Source organism: Chaetomium globosum, genomic scaffold (assembly GCF_000143365.1).
Source record: "Chaetomium globosum CBS 148.51 scaffold_4 genomic scaffold, whole genome shotgun sequence".
Classification (NCBI taxonomy): domain Eukaryota; kingdom Fungi; phylum Ascomycota; class Sordariomycetes; order Sordariales; family Chaetomiaceae; genus Chaetomium; species Chaetomium globosum.
In genome coordinates this window covers 3,678,586-3,692,937 of record NT_165979.1, presented here as the reverse complement: position 1 = coordinate 3,692,937, position 14,352 = coordinate 3,678,586, and the positions used below count along the sequence as shown (strand labels likewise).

The following is a 14,352-nucleotide window of genomic DNA, read 5'->3' as shown; positions in this document are numbered from 1 at the left end:
GGGGGAGCTAGATATATAGGGGGGGAGATATCCGGGGGTGGGGAATGTTGCTTGAAGGCCAGAGTCAAATACGAGAGGGGCGCTGACTTGGGGAAAGGGAGAACATCTCGAGGATGCAGGTTCGCTTATTTACACGAGTATTCGGATCTGAGCGGCTCCCGACTGGAGGATTCCCGGCCCCAGGGTCCAAAGTCCTACTCGGTCAGCCTCTTTCGTCCGGTAACCCCGCAATGCGTAGGACACGTCACGTTTCGTTGGACGCGCCGGGAACAAACGTGTTGGGGTTCTAACCCCAAATGGGAAAACGAGGTCGCGGGTTCACGTGAGGCTGGCTGATTTGTTGGGGTACTTGGTCCTACATAGGCGTATCAGCTAGGATCAAGGTGTTGTTTCAAGCTTATCCCGGGCGACGACAAAGTCTCCGACAGTCCGAGCGGAGCCGACCATCCCCGACTGTCAAACATGGCCTTCCCCTCCAATCGCTCAAAGTGCTGGGATGCATATGGATGCCGTCTTACTGAGGAGTATCTCGATTCCGAGCAGCTTGCTTCCGTTTAGGAAATACGATTATGTTCCCCGCTCCATAGTCATGGCCCTTAACATGACCCTTGACACCGGTTGCAACGGGGTATCACGTTCCAAAGACTATTCATATCAGTCGTCGCACCCTGACTTAACGGAGAACGCTGTTCAAGTGAACAGACCTCCCTCAAAGTCTCCGTTCATTATCAATTCTTCGCCGTGATACTTCCAGGTAGTGAAGGAGTGTAGGTAAACAACTAGTCCGGAGCGGAGCAAAAAAAGGGTGAGCTCTCTCGATACAGCACAACAAAAAGGAGAAAGAAAGAAGCCAACGCTGTTATTTAACTGGCTCTCATCCAAACTGTGTCGCCAGAGCCAACCCAGGCGATACTCAACTGCGCTTCAGATAATGAATGTGGTACTGAACACTTTTCCTACACGAAGCCCTCACTCAACATCCCGCACGAGCCTTGCACCAACCCAGGCGTAGGGGTAGTTGCGCTGGTACCAGTTGACACTATGAGGCGAGTGTCAGTAAGTGGGTCTTTTGCTTTGATGGAAGAGTTGAAGGATAGAATAGAAAAGGCTAGAGGGCCTTGGAGGGGGGGAGCAGCGAAATATAACATCGTGGAGAAACAAGAATCGTATAATCTGAACCCGAATAGACCATTATAGCAGTATTGATGTATGGCAAGATAGGAGAGAGAAGTGAAAGAGCGAGCCAGGAGGAAGAAGTGAACGAGGGAGAGGAGAGAGAGGAGAAAAGAGGGAAGAGGTTCAAAACACCAGATAGAAAAGTAGAAACTCAAAAAGGACTCAGACTCACAAGCTCCGCCTCCCCGCAATCCTCGGATGCGTCGCCCACGACCCGCCCAACACAATATTGTGCTTCTCGTCAAAAAAGTCGGCCGTGTACCCGGGGTAAAGCGGCATGGGCTCGAATCCCTCCCACGGCCGCAACGCGCTGCTGGTCCACTCCCACACGCCGCCCATGCCGGCCTGGCCCGCCAGCTGGTTACCGCGGGAGGTGACGGGGGTGGGGTCTATTTGGGGGGTCATGTTAGTTTATTTGCTGCTTGGGTAAAAGGAAGGGCGGTGTGACGCGGTGCTTTGAGAGTGAGGTGATAGCTCGAGGGCATGCCATAACAGGGAAAAGGAAGACAGGAACTCCACATACGCCAGTGGCGGAAGCCGATATTCGTGCCATCCAACTCGACAAAGGGCGATTCTTGGACGCTGGCCTCGGCTTCAGCAGCGCTGCTGACGCCAGGCGGGGTGGCCGGGGGCGAGATCTCGATGCCGTTGTTACAGAGATGGCTTTCCGCCGTCAGCACCACTTCGTTTCCTAAAAGATTATTCACAAGAAAAACCACGACTCACCTGTTCACGGCCGGAACCGTCTTTCCAAGCTGGTTCTCGGCCTGCTTCTTCTTGAGGGCTTCGGCGTAGGTGTAGACGCTGCGGGCTTCCTCAAAGGTCGGGGATGCGCCCGCCCATCCACGCGGCGCAACCGGCCAGCTCGTCGTAGGACGCAAACACGGGCCAGTCGAGGGCGTGCTTCAGGGGCACCAGCCCGTAGACGGTGCGGACGGCCTTGCCGTTGAGGAAAGACTCGGGGAGGGCGACGTTAGCACCACCAGCTGCGCCGTTAGTGCCGCCGTTAGTATGGCCGTTAGTCTCGGTGCCGTTAGCTGCCTTCTCCTCCGCCGACGCGTTGGGGTCTTGAGCCCATGAGGCCGGGACCTTGGCGATGTGAGAGCTGTACATGTATTGCGCATACTGATAAAGTCAGCCACCCGCACTACGGACCCTGACAGCTTCAGGAATACCTACCTCCTCGTTGCTGATAGGCCTGCCCTGAGCCTGGAAGGCATTGACCTTGGCCTGTCTCACGGGCTTCTCATTGTCCCTAGCCACCATCATCAGCAACAAACACCATCAAACGGTCCCGCCAGAACAACTCACCAGCCATAGTTAACATCAACGTCAGTCCCATCCTCCGGATCATCCAACCCAATGACGATTTGTTGCTCGGGAACATCAAACCACTCGTTGGGAACCCTTTCCGCACGGGCCTTGACCGCGAGCTTCTCAAAGTCCGGCACGGGAACAGACGGGGGCGGGCGGGTCCTATCGCTCTGGAGCATCATGTACAGCAGGGTCTCGAGGTGCATGGCCTCATGCTCAAAACCGACCCAGATGGCGCGGCCGACATGGCGGGGGATAGCGGCGATGCCGTCGGCGTAGAGTCCCTGCAGGCGGGCGCGTACCCGGCCCTGGTAAGCGCGGATCTCGTCGACGGGCGGCCACTCGTCCGGGACCTCGGAGTGGGCGTGGCACAGCTCCGGGTTGTCGACGTCCGGGTCGATGCCGCGCTCAAAGATGGTGTAGTACTGGGCCGGATCGGTGGGCGGCGTGTTGGTGGTCTTGCTGAGCTGGATGTCGAGAAAGGTGGGGATGTGGCCCAGATAAAAGATGCATGCGTTGCGGAGCTTGATAGGCTTCCCGAGGAACTCTTCGGGAGGCAGCATGTCACGGGTGACAACGTCCCAAGCAGCCCACAGGCCCTCCCAGTCCTCGAGGGACGGGAGTGCGGTGCGGGCGTAGACGGAAGGAATAAGGCTGAATGCCATTTTCGGTTTGGCGAGCATATGAAGGGCTCCAAGGCGCGATCACGTCAGTTGAAATGGTTCCCAAACGGTTCAGATAAGGGGGTCCCGAGAGGTAGGGTTCCCCCCGGAGGGGGCCGCAGTGCCGACCCCGCAGGCCGGCAGCCACCAATAAGCCATTGACGACAACGCCGCCATGGTTCACTTATAAGCCGGGTCGTGTGACAGGCCCCGTGCGACCAAAAGGCGTGGGGTGCGTCTCGGAAAAGTGATGTGGCTGGCTCAAAAGGGAGATGCCGCAGGTGAAACCCCTTTTTTAGAGGGTAATGGAAAAAACAAGGTACTCACCGTATTCCTTGCGGTGCCTCCATTGGGCAATTTCTGTCATACCGGAAAGCTTCCAGAGCTTTTCGGATTCTGCAGCCGAGTACTTGAGGCTCTGTTCGACCTGAATCCGCTCGTGGGGTTGGACCCGCTCGCCCATGACGGTCGTGTCACGCACCGGGGCATAGAAGGCCTGGTGCCGGCCGCCCTCGGCGTCGTACACATACTCGCCAATGACGCGCCAGTCGTTCTCGACGAAGGCCGTCTCCCCGAGAACCCTGTTGGCATGACGGAGACCATTCAGGATAAATCTGGATTCGTCAGCGCCCGGTCACATGAACCCATCATCTACTGGCATGTTAAATGCTGCAGGGGGTTTGAAGTGGTTGGCATACTGATGGGTGACGCCCTCCTTGTCTTTAATGTGTTGAAACGGTCAGAGTCAATACGCGCAAGTCACAGTCCATGAATACATACCATTATACGCGTGGCTAACTCTCTGTTAGTGTCCCGACGGTTTGAGAGTAGCTGGGCGTTCATCAACACTACTTACTACACCCTAGCCGGGTCGTCACAAGCATCCATGCCAATGAGCATGGTGTCGCCGGGGCCAAGGACATCGGCAAAGCCCTTGAGAAAGGCGGCGGCATCGCCCCGGTCAAAGTTGCCTGCAAGAGTCGTGTCAGGTGGGCAGGGGGGGGGGGCTCTGGGTCACACGACAACTAACTCACCAACACTGGATCCGAGGCTCATGATGCACTTTTGGCGCGAGGCAATGGCCGGGTTCTTGAGCCAAGCTTGGCCGTCATCGTAGGTCCCGAGCAGTCCGTGGGCGCGGACGTGCTTGTAGGAGGGTAGCTGGGCAAGGGTACGTTCAAGTTCTTGCTGGGAGAGGTCCAATGCGTAGTAGTCGATATTCTTGGCTGCGTCTTCGAGTGCCTGCAGAAGCAGGTTCACTTTCCGGAGGTTGCTGGATAGGGAGGTTAGTCGATCACGGTCACGGTCACTTAACGACTACCATGCGGGTGCCGCATCCGGGGTGTGTTGGCACGTCTGTCACTGACCCGCTGCCGAGCTCAATGATCATAGCCCCTGACGGGATACCCTTGACAATGTCGGCGGCATCCGACGTGAGCACCTCGATCTCGTCATTGGTCAGGTAGTACTCGTCCAGGTATGTGATCTGGCGTAGGGGTTCGAGTTAGCGTGGGGTGAACACGCCACCCCTGAGAAGCCGGGACCCAAAGGGAGGGCTCGAGGAACGCCTCACTTTCTCAAACAACTGCAGGCCCCTCTCATCGTAGAGTAGGAGGGTGGGGAGCTTCCTGGGCCCATCCTCTTTGTGAAACGAGGACAGCACCTCGGTCTTGAGGTTGAGCTCGACCGCGGCACGGCGAATGTCAATGATGTCGAGCTTTGGGTGGACAGCGGTGTGAAGATCTGACATCCCCTGCTTCTCCTTGATGGCCCCCAGGCGGGGCATGGCGCCTTGTGGCGTCACGGTGGCTTCTTGGACGACAGGCATGTTTTGTCTCTCGCGGGACTGGCTGTTGAGAGCTAGGTATGATCTGAGGGCTTGGACAAACTGGAATGGCGAAAGCTATGCTATATAGCTAATTGTTTTGGATGTAGGACTCAAGTACCGACGGGGAAACTTGGAAAACAAAGATGGGGCGATGGGACTACTCCTCTGGGCCAGCTACCCTCCCTATAAGTCAGGGCAGTGACCTCGGGAGGGAGGACCTTCCGGTTGTATGTGTACATCGCCTCTCACCCACCAGAACGCGTGCACGGGTAAGACTGTGGTCGATCCCATGTTCTAGTACATGTACCCGCAATGTATATGCTAGGGCGCTGGAATCCAGGTACCGATTGTGGACACGCTCGAGGACCTTGGAAGCCAGTGCCGTTCACGTCAGAGGGGTGCCGTTATTTTTAGACCCCGCGGGTTGGTAATAGCAGACCCGCTGCTAGATTTCAATTGAATAGGTTGCCGTAGTTGTTAATTCCGAAACAGATCAAAGGCGGTCGCAGAGGGATGGAAGTGACCAAGGAGATGAGATGATTGAAGAGTTTGCCAAAGGAAACCCTAGAGGGGCAGGACTACCTACCTGCGTACCTGCCTCCAGTGTGTAACCGGGCTGGAACAAAAGGAACAGTCAGGTCATGCCAGGGCAGTTAGGTACCTTCCTGACAGACCTCTCAAGCCCTGGCATGGAAAGCCCTGGATTAGGTCAGTTACCTCCCATATTTATCGCCGAGAGTTGAGTAATCTGCCCCCCCGGAAACAGCATTGCTTGGGGGTCTGGGAATATGGATCCGCGTTCGTCTCTATCCATGCTGATGACACCGTGGAGCACCCTCAACCATCCGGTTCCATTCCAGAACAAATTCAGAAACGGATGCAGGCCCCACGGCAAGTCTGGTGAGCGACTGCATGGAACGGCTGAAATCCTTTTGTCATGGAATGACCACGAGCATCGCGGGCGTGCTGATGGGAGTGGGAGTTGATGATGCAAGGGACAAATCACAGGAGAGGATCGGGTTGGTGAGTGCCAGCGACCCCACGCCCGGCTTAAGCTCCCTGGTGGGGCGGCTAACTCGCGCATCTCTCGGTGGGTGGAGCGGCTTGAGTGGCACCTGGAGTGGGTGTGGGCGTCAGTGCTTGTGCCGCCGCATCCCAGGCTAGTGGCCCTGGACCTGAGCCTGGCCTGGAAGCGTGAAGGGGAGGAACCGGAGTCTGGGTGACCCAACAAGCGAAAGAACAATCATGACAAACAAGAGAATAAAACGTCTAACAACCCAGTAAGTATATCTTTGATACAAACAAGGCTGGCCTAGCTCTGAAGTCCCATCATGCATGTACGTGTCTTGATATCCTAGTGTCTCAGGAACAAACATCTACGTAGGTACTGTCCAACAATGCCAAATGGATAAGAGGGTATCAAAGGAGTACCTTAGTACCTTCCAAAAGATTAACCCGCGGTTCCCTCTCAACCGCATTCTACCTTTGACCTTGTGTGGCCGAAGCAGTAAGTCCAATGTTAGAGAGTGACAGCATAGGGCAAAATTGTGATCTCACTTTGCGAGTAGCGGTAACAGAACGACGTCTTTTTGTCTATCAGCCAATGCCATTGCCAGGCACTTCTGTTATTTAACTACAAAATATCAATGCATCAAGTGCCACATCGAGGTTGAAGTTGAGTTCTATTCGGTAGCCGTCGTAAAGGACAACCGTGTTCCAGTCTCTCCTTGACATTGACCTTGACATGCCGTGGTCGCCGTCGGACAGGCTTCCAGGCCTCCGCGATCAGATACGGGGGCAGGATTTCAATACAGCAAGTATCATCTTCAGCCGTCTGCAGGCGAATAGGGATCCCGAAGAGCTCGAAGCGCTTTACAAAGGCGCGAGATATCCGGTAGGCGATCTCCAGTTGACAGCTGAGGAATTCGCCCGACAGGTCGATTCGATGAACTTTCACAGCAGCAAAGCTTGCTATAAGTTGATCAAATCAATGGGTGTCTTAATCCCGATCGGATTCGACGGTCCCATCATTTACCGTCTTATCGTACATCCTTGGGAGCTCCGACCCCATCTACTGGAGGATGATGTGGCCTCGCTGTTCGACATGTCCCAGTGGTCCGAGTGGTCCGAGCCGTCCGCGTCGTCTTGTGATTCACTGCTGCCGTCTTATTTTCTCGGCGTGAACTTAACCGTCAAGCCATGCCAACCTCCATGTGACGGACCTGGCAATCCGTCCGAGATATCGACGCGATCGGTCGAGAGCGCCGATGCCGACGTAGATGCGCCTGGCTTTACGTTCTTCCAGCTCGGGGACCTCGAATATACCGGACGTACCAACGGACGAGAGGGTCCCTGGTTGGATAGCAACGAGGAACGGGCATATTCATCGTATATAGAGGGCTGGGCTGAGACCGGGTTCGTGGTAGTGGCGAGGCTGAATCCGTCTGGGCGTACCGATGGCATCTACGTCGTATATGACATGTGTCGGGACATCGCCGCACGCAAAGACCCGGAATACCCCAGCGCCAAGGAGACGAAGATCATCGATAGCCACTCAGCGGTGGGGTAAACCACCCACCGCATACTGGCGGCGCCTACCCAGTTACAAGATACGGGAAGAACAGTTCTCGTGTGCAAAGATTGCGCCGAACTTCTCGAGCTTTGGAAAAGACTACCAGGTAGTCTGGACAGAGCAAACCAAGCACCCGGTCGAGCTGGTCCGGGCGAAGCGCTTGGGAGACGGTTGGATTGTACGGACCACAATTGACGAAAAGATCCAGCCAACAGGAACCCGGATCACGCCGGCCGATGCATCAATTTGAACGGAGCAAACATCCCCCCAACAAATCATCGGCAGACCAATGACGCCGAGAACCCCTCCTCTTACCCCTCTCGGCCTCGGGAGACCCCGCGTTGATGGAGATGAAAAGGAGGAGCACGGTGTGGGTTGCTTGCCGAGATCCCTTCCTCGAGACGCGAACGCGAAAGAAACCCAGCACCGCCAACCCCGGAGATGCATGATAAATCCGTCCAAGTGCACGATTTGAAATCGCTCAACGGGTTGCTTTGTGTGTGGGGCCAGGGGGTGACGAGACGATGCAAGAACCTTGGAAATTATACGAGGAGTCTTGCTCACTTCATTATAAGCCGCAGCATGAGCTGAGCTGATGGGTGTTGAGGATGCTTCGGTGCGCTTGGAGCTGTCGTGGCTTTCCTGAATGGACCCCTTGCAGGGCCATGCAGGCCATCGTCGACGTCATCTGGGCCAATGGGATCCAACACCCCACGCCCGGAGGGCCGGCGCCCACCCACGTCCTCGGCGGTGGGGTTGCATGGGAGCCGTTGTTGCGGAGCAGTCGTGGGCCGCGGGCTGCCACGTTCCCCGAATTGACTGAATCCGATGTGTACAGGCTCGAGATAGAAGATAGACAGACTCGGAGAGCCCCAGTACTCGCACTTGCAACGGCAGATGATATTGTCGGAAATAAACAAGCTACAACACGCAGGACCTCTCCCATCCGACTCCCCTTTAACCTAACCCCCCTTTTCCCGAACCAAAACGCCAAATCATGCTACCTCGCTTGACGCCATTTAGCTCAAATTGGGCAGTCTATACTCTGAACGAGGGGAAAGAAAAGGCAAACAAGTAGGCAACCATATTGCCCCCCTCGCTCGCTCGCCCGCCAGATGCTCTTTCTCCTCCTTCAGATGTAGTTATCCACCATCTCCCAGATCTGCGACGTCATCTTAACGCCCTGCTCGGTGATGATACCATCAATAAGCTCCTGGTCCGCGTAGTCTACCTCGATCAGATCCGTAACCACGTCGACCAATTCTGGGCACGTGTAGGATGACCTCGAGCCCACGACCGGCTTGACACCGAGCTGCCCGATGTTGTTGCATGACTCTCGGGCGTAAGCCGACGCGTTTTACCATGACGGAACTCACCCGTGTCTTACGGCACATCTTGTACCTATCGATGGCAACGTAAAAGCGCTTGATGCCCCCCTTGACCGTCTTGGTCAGGTGCGCGAGCTGCGCCGTGCCCATGCCCGAGATGATACCGCCGTTCTGCATCACCACCTCGGTGACCCACCAAAGCACCAGGTTGATCTGCTTCTGGTTCCCGAGCACGTAGGCCACCTTGTGGGGCGAGATGGTCTCGACCTCGAGCCCGGCCTCGCGCAGCTGCGCCACGGCCACGTCGCTGCGCTTGTTGTGCCCGTCGACGATGTAGATGACCTTAAAGTGCTTGCTCTGGTCGGCCGCCGCCCGGAGCAGGATCTTGGTCACCGTCCGGCTGGCCCCCCGCCGTGAGTACCACGCAGCTGTCTGAGACGTACCGGCTACCCCATATGGCAATACTGTCCCGGTCAGCCTTGGCACGTTGGGCAAAGAGGTCTTTGTTGTCGAGCAGATGTTGGCGAGTCTCCTCGAAGCTGAGCACACGGTCAGACCCGCTCGACGTAGTTGTTGCGGTCGGCCCTCTAAGCGATCGCAGCAGGTATTGCTCGAACAGATCGGCCCCGGCTAGCAGCGGGAGTGGATTGGGGGCCGAAGCGAGGAGCTTGGCCTTTTCTTTTTTGACAATTTCGACAAGCTCCATGGCGGTCGAAGAGGATGTTTCCCGGAGCAGTTCGATGAGGGACTCGATGGCAGCGACGCCCATCGTGAGCTCACGGTCGGAGTTGAGGAGGTCGCGATAGGTACGGACGATGCTGCCGCTTGTTAGCACAGATTTGATTTAACAAAGTGTAACCCGAAGCTAGAGCCGTGCTCACTCAAATGCCGCCCCATCCTCACGATGCGTGGGGTTGGATGTGGGACTTGATCGAACAGGAAGTTGAGTTGCAGCCCCTGAAGCTGGTGCTGGTTGTGACGAGTTGTCGGCCGCCATGGTATTGGTTGTGAAAAAGAGTGAAACTCCAAAAGTAGGAGGCCGATTTCGGCACAGCATGCACTTGCTCAAACTGTAGGGTCGATGGTGGGCGTCTTTATAGTTGATAGAGGAACCGCGGGGTAAAGAATACGGAATCTGGGCGATGGAGAGATGAGTCGGGGTGATGGAGAGAAGAAGTTTGATTGTGGAGGTTGGGTTATCTGAGCACCGAGCGTTTGACCCCAAGGCGAGTATTTTGTGTTGATATGGTAATACGCCACCAAGTTGATTCGTCTGATCACAGCATTTGTCCCAGTTCTGGCTTGTGACTCAAGGCTCAATTGACTCGAGCTCGAGGCATTCTGCCGGAACACACCGCCCTTTTATCTTGATGCCCCGCAGTTCCGCTCGGTGGGGTACCGTGGGAGGGGCATGGCGGGGTTGTTCGGGCAGTGAAGCAGGCACCGATCCGACTCCCCACCAGGAGCCGGCACATTGCATCCCCGGTCGAGTGCCGGGGCGGTAAAGCTCAGAATTACCTGACCTTGGAATTACTTTACTTTGCCGTGCTTGACTCTCAGGATCACTTCGCTCAGGTAAACGGGAAAACAACACAACGCAGGATGGACCCTTCAGCGATCATGGACCCGGCGACGGGCCGTCCTCTTCCCCCCGACGCGATTGTACGCATTCTCCGTAAGACTTGTTTCTCTCGCTTACCTTTCCCTCTGTCCTCCCTAAAGTTTAATTGCAATACCCTCCAAATAGCATACCTAACCCGCTAACAACCAACCCAGACATAACCAACAAAGTGCACGTCTACTCCCTCCCGCGCGACGCCGTCTCCACCACAGCAGGCTACGCCGCCGCCTCCTGGACCACCGACCCACGCAACCACATCTTCACCGCGCGCCTCCGCGTCCTCGAAACTTCCTTCACCTCCTCCCCATCCCAACCCACCCCCGAATCCACCACCCCCGAACCACCAACCCCCCCTCAAACCGACGCCGACGACGCCCCGCAACACCTCAAAGTCGACATCCTGCTCGAAGACCCGTCCACAGGCTCGCTCTTCGCCGCCGCCCCGTACACCGCCGCCGCCGCCGTCGAGCCCACCACCGACAGCTCGCGCTTCTTTGCCCTGCGGGTGCGGGACCCGGCCTCGGGCCACAAGGCCACGCTGGGGGTGGGGTTCGAGGAGCGTAGTGAGGCGTTTGATTTTGGCGTTGCGCTGCAGGAGGCGGGGAGGGCGTTGGGTTGGGCGCCTCCGGGGGCTGGGGGTGGGGTGGGATCGGGGGGAGGTGCGTTGGGTGGTGGTGGGGGGAATGGTGGTGGTGGTGTTGGTGCTGGGGGGAATTTGTTGGGGGGGTTGGGGGCCGGGGAGGAGAAGAGGGACTTGAGTTTGAAGGAGGGGGAGACGATTACCGTGAACCTGGCGGGGACGAGGTTTGGGCGCCGCGCGGGCAGGTCGGACTCGCAGGGCGAGAAGAAGGAGGGGGAGGGGGGGCAGAGCCTGGCGTCGTTTGCCCTGCCGCCGCCGCCGCCGCCGAGCGCGCGGGAGGTCAGGGCCCAGAAGAGGCTTAGCGCTCAGCAGCTGGGCTTTGATGATGGGCAGTTTGGTGAGTTTGCTTGATACCATACCTCATCTCGTGTGTTCTTTTGTGCTGTGCTGGAGGCCATGTTGGACGATGAGACAAAGCTTCCTTCTTCCCTTGTTTGTGTGGCGGGTCCGGGGGTTGGTAGTGGCTATTCGGTCCCGAGGTCTTGAGGCGACTAGACCTCAAAGAACTTTGGACTTTTGGATGTCTAGGAATAGCGGGCTTAACCGTCGGTTTCCGTTATGTTTTGGTCGTAAATCTCAAATTCAGAGTTTTAAGCACTGGGCTGGAAACTTAGATATCTGGAGCCTGAAGCTGTCTAAATATAATGTTCACACTTTCATTATGTGTTGAGTCAGATCGACGTGATAGTAACGGTGGTGTAACCCGGTGCATGACTTTTTAATGATTCGAGAATAGGGGTATGCACTTGAGAATGGGCCCCAAAAGGAACGCAGGTTCCCAGGCAACCACGCCGGGTGTTTAAAAGACCCATTCATGCCGTTTCCAACCCCTTAAACTTCTTTCTCAGCCACGCAAAACACCACGGCTTCCATATTTATCTCGCCCCTCGTAGAGTTCGAACCCTCGGCGTCGTCGACTCTATTCACTCAACGGCAAAATGAGCACTAGCAATGAGACAGAACCGCCTGCGTGGGGTGTTCTCCCAGTAGAGCAATACTTGATTGTGAGTATCTATTTCAACTAGTTGGCCCTCCTCCGCCGCCACCTTCTCCTCCCCATCCGACGACCTAACCGTAATCACCACTAACACCCCCCCCACTCTCCCAGCGCAAATGGGACCCCTCATCCAAGCTCAACCCCGACGAGCAACGCGCTGCGCTGTTAGCGGCGTACATCGACGAGGACGTACTCGACCCGGAGCTGTTGGCATCCCCGCCGTCTCGCATACCCACAGAGGCCGAGATCGCAGAGATCCTAGCACCGTGGCGGCCACAGAAGCTGCGCTGCATCGCCGCCAGCTACGTGGTGCCGAACAGCGGCTTCCATCAGTGGTTAATCCTCAGAACGTATTATGGCGGCGGTGCTGCCGATGACGCTAAGCTTCGGGATTGGCTGGATCTGGATGAGTGCGAGGGGTCCCAGATCCAGCCTGAGGATGAGTGGCACTCCGTGCTGGATGACCCGGCGCTGTTTGATGTTGGGGATGACTGGCAACGGGTGTACACGCTGCTGCCGGAGCTGGCGGCGCGGGTGCCGGATCGCCGGTTCACCGACTGGCATGTTGAGACGGTGAGGAACTTTGCGGCAATGCACAAGAAGCCGGGGGAGGGGGTTGATGATGAGGAGTATGAGGACTTAATAATGCGGTATGCAGTGATGGGCTCGGCGTGGCTGCTCGTGTTGGATGAGGATGCTTTCGAGGCGGGGGAGTTTGGTCTGATTATGCGAGACGCAAAGGGGAACCCGGTCAAAGAGACTACGATCAAGCCCGATCACCTGCAATACTTTTACGTGGCATATGCTATTAAGGGCTCGATATATGAGTCGGAATACTGGCAGGAAATTGCAGTGGGGGAGAGGTACTGGACCGGTGGTAAGATCATGGGCGAGCTTCTGGCAAGGGTGAAAGGAGAGTAGAGTAAGTAAGCAGGATTAGGGGTGGGGTTTACTGGGCTGGCCGCAATTCAAGTCTCGTCACACTCTCCTTGCGAGGGGCGTTTCACTAAGCCTTCTGTGAATTAAGTCTCAAGAGACCCCGGAGCGCTCTAGGTAGATAGGTAGGTATTCAGATTAACCAGATAAATACCATGAAACCCATCAACGAATCTGCTCCCCTTCCATGAGCATATAGATGGGATGAATCAATCTTAGGTTCATGATACCATACATTATTGCCCGCCTCCTAGCCAGCCGTCGACTGTAAACTGCCCCTGCGTGACCTCGACCACATATTCTTGGAATAAGGTAAGCTCAACCGCTTGTCCTTCGCCTTGAGTGACTTTGGCAGATAAAGCGAGACCCTGCGCAGCTTATCCCTCCACGCCAGCGTGTCCTCCGCGTCAGAGTCCCATTTGGAGGGACTGTCGCTGTCTCTGTTGTCATCGACAGCATTTACACCGTTGGTCTCGTTGTTACTGGCCGCCCTGCGCTCGGTCTCCTTCCCCGCGGTGGAACCGGATCCCCCTTCCCCGTTGTCGACCCCTAGCCGTTCCCTTTCCCCGTCACCAACCTCGCCCTGCCTCGGCCCGGCTGCAACCGGCTCGTCGACGAGCTGTACCCAAATCAAAGCCTCCCCTTTCCCCTCTTCCACCATCGCCCCAGTCTCCTCTTCATTTTCTAACCCCTCTCCCATCACCTCCTCATTATCCATCCTCCCCTCATACACCGCGCCGTCTTCCACACCTTCTCCTTCTCCGACCCTGACCTCAACCCCATTCACCTCCCCGTTTATTTCCCTATCAACCTCCCCACCAACCTCGTTCTCCATCCCTGCCCCCTCACCCGCCACCTCACCACGCACACCTTCACCACACACACCTTCACCACTAGTACCCTCACCGCCCATACCCTCCTCATACCCCCCCTCCCCAACCCCCCCAATCTCCACAACCCTCTCCTCCACAACCACTCCCACCCCCTCCACACCCTCCCCCTCCCCCTCCCCATCCACAACCACAAACCCCAACCCCGGCTCAAAACACGGCGACAACGGACTCAGCAACGACCCTGACCTGGCCGATCCCGACTCCGAGCCACACGAGAAATAGTCTGTCGCAGTCGCGGCGGGCGTGACGGGGGTCATTTCCTCGTGGCAGGGGCTGAGGGTGCATACTGCTTCGTTCGTTGAGTGGCGGGTTGAGTTTAGGCTGGGGAGAGGTGGGTTTAGGTTGGGGGGAGTTGGGTTTGAGAAGGGGGTTGGGAAGGGGAAGG

At 56.7% G+C, this 14,352-nt stretch overlaps 7 protein-coding genes across 7 annotated transcripts in view; 3 read left to right on the top strand and 4 right to left on the bottom strand.

Annotated features, from left to right (window-relative positions):
* Nucleotides 1-969: 969 nt before the first annotated feature.
* On the bottom strand, nt 970-3,615 carry CHGG_04911 (uncharacterized protein; the record flags this gene model as incomplete). The annotated part of the gene is made up of 8 exons (XM_001224124.1): nt 970-1,039; nt 1,349-1,565; nt 1,700-1,839; nt 1,903-1,980; nt 2,054-2,301; nt 2,356-2,431; nt 2,488-3,181; nt 3,480-3,615. The coding sequence occupies 8 exons, from the start codon at nt 3,613-3,615 to the stop codon at nt 970-972; spliced, it is 1,659 nt and encodes a 552-aa protein (XP_001224125.1).
* Nucleotides 3,616-4,007: 392 nt separating this feature from the next.
* On the bottom strand, nt 4,008-4,980 carry CHGG_04910 (uncharacterized protein; the record flags this gene model as incomplete). The annotated part of the gene is made up of 4 exons (XM_001224123.1): nt 4,008-4,123; nt 4,187-4,425; nt 4,520-4,638; nt 4,726-4,980. 4 exons carry the CDS (start codon nt 4,978-4,980, stop codon nt 4,008-4,010), a joined length of 729 nt encoding a protein of 242 aa, XP_001224124.1.
* A 1,331-nt stretch (nt 4,981-6,311) lies between these two features.
* On the top strand, nt 6,312-7,549 carry CHGG_04909 (uncharacterized protein; the record flags this gene model as incomplete). Its single annotated transcript, XM_001224122.1, has 2 exons — nt 6,312-6,317; nt 6,701-7,549. The coding sequence occupies 2 exons, from the start codon at nt 6,312-6,314 to the stop codon at nt 7,547-7,549; spliced, it is 855 nt and encodes a 284-aa protein (XP_001224123.1).
* A 1,135-nt stretch (nt 7,550-8,684) lies between these two features.
* CHGG_04908 (uncharacterized protein) lies at nt 8,685-9,877 on the bottom strand (the record flags this gene model as incomplete). The annotated part of the gene is made up of 4 exons (XM_001224121.1): nt 8,685-8,864; nt 8,929-9,280; nt 9,438-9,698; nt 9,762-9,877. The coding sequence occupies 4 exons, from the start codon at nt 9,875-9,877 to the stop codon at nt 8,685-8,687; spliced, it is 909 nt and encodes a 302-aa protein (XP_001224122.1).
* Nucleotides 9,878-10,482: 605 nt separating this feature from the next.
* Nucleotides 10,483-11,492, top strand: CHGG_04907 (uncharacterized protein; the record flags this gene model as incomplete). Its single annotated transcript, XM_001224120.1, has 2 exons — nt 10,483-10,555; nt 10,657-11,492. 2 exons carry the CDS (start codon nt 10,483-10,485, stop codon nt 11,490-11,492), a joined length of 909 nt encoding a protein of 302 aa, XP_001224121.1.
* Nucleotides 11,493-12,079: 587 nt separating this feature from the next.
* CHGG_04906 (uncharacterized protein) lies at nt 12,080-13,059 on the top strand (the record flags this gene model as incomplete). The annotated part of the gene is made up of 2 exons (XM_001224119.1): nt 12,080-12,145; nt 12,250-13,059. The coding sequence occupies 2 exons, from the start codon at nt 12,080-12,082 to the stop codon at nt 13,057-13,059; spliced, it is 876 nt and encodes a 291-aa protein (XP_001224120.1).
* A 265-nt stretch (nt 13,060-13,324) lies between these two features.
* CHGG_04905 (uncharacterized protein) overlaps nt 13,325-14,352 on the bottom strand; it is a gene marked incomplete at both ends in the record, with an annotated part of 6,372 nt that continues 5,344 nt past the window's right edge. The window contains one exon of the mRNA XM_001224118.1: nt 13,325-14,253. Coding sequence (XP_001224119.1) covers nt 13,325-14,253 — 929 coding nt within the window. The remainder of the gene's footprint in view (nt 14,254-14,352) is intronic.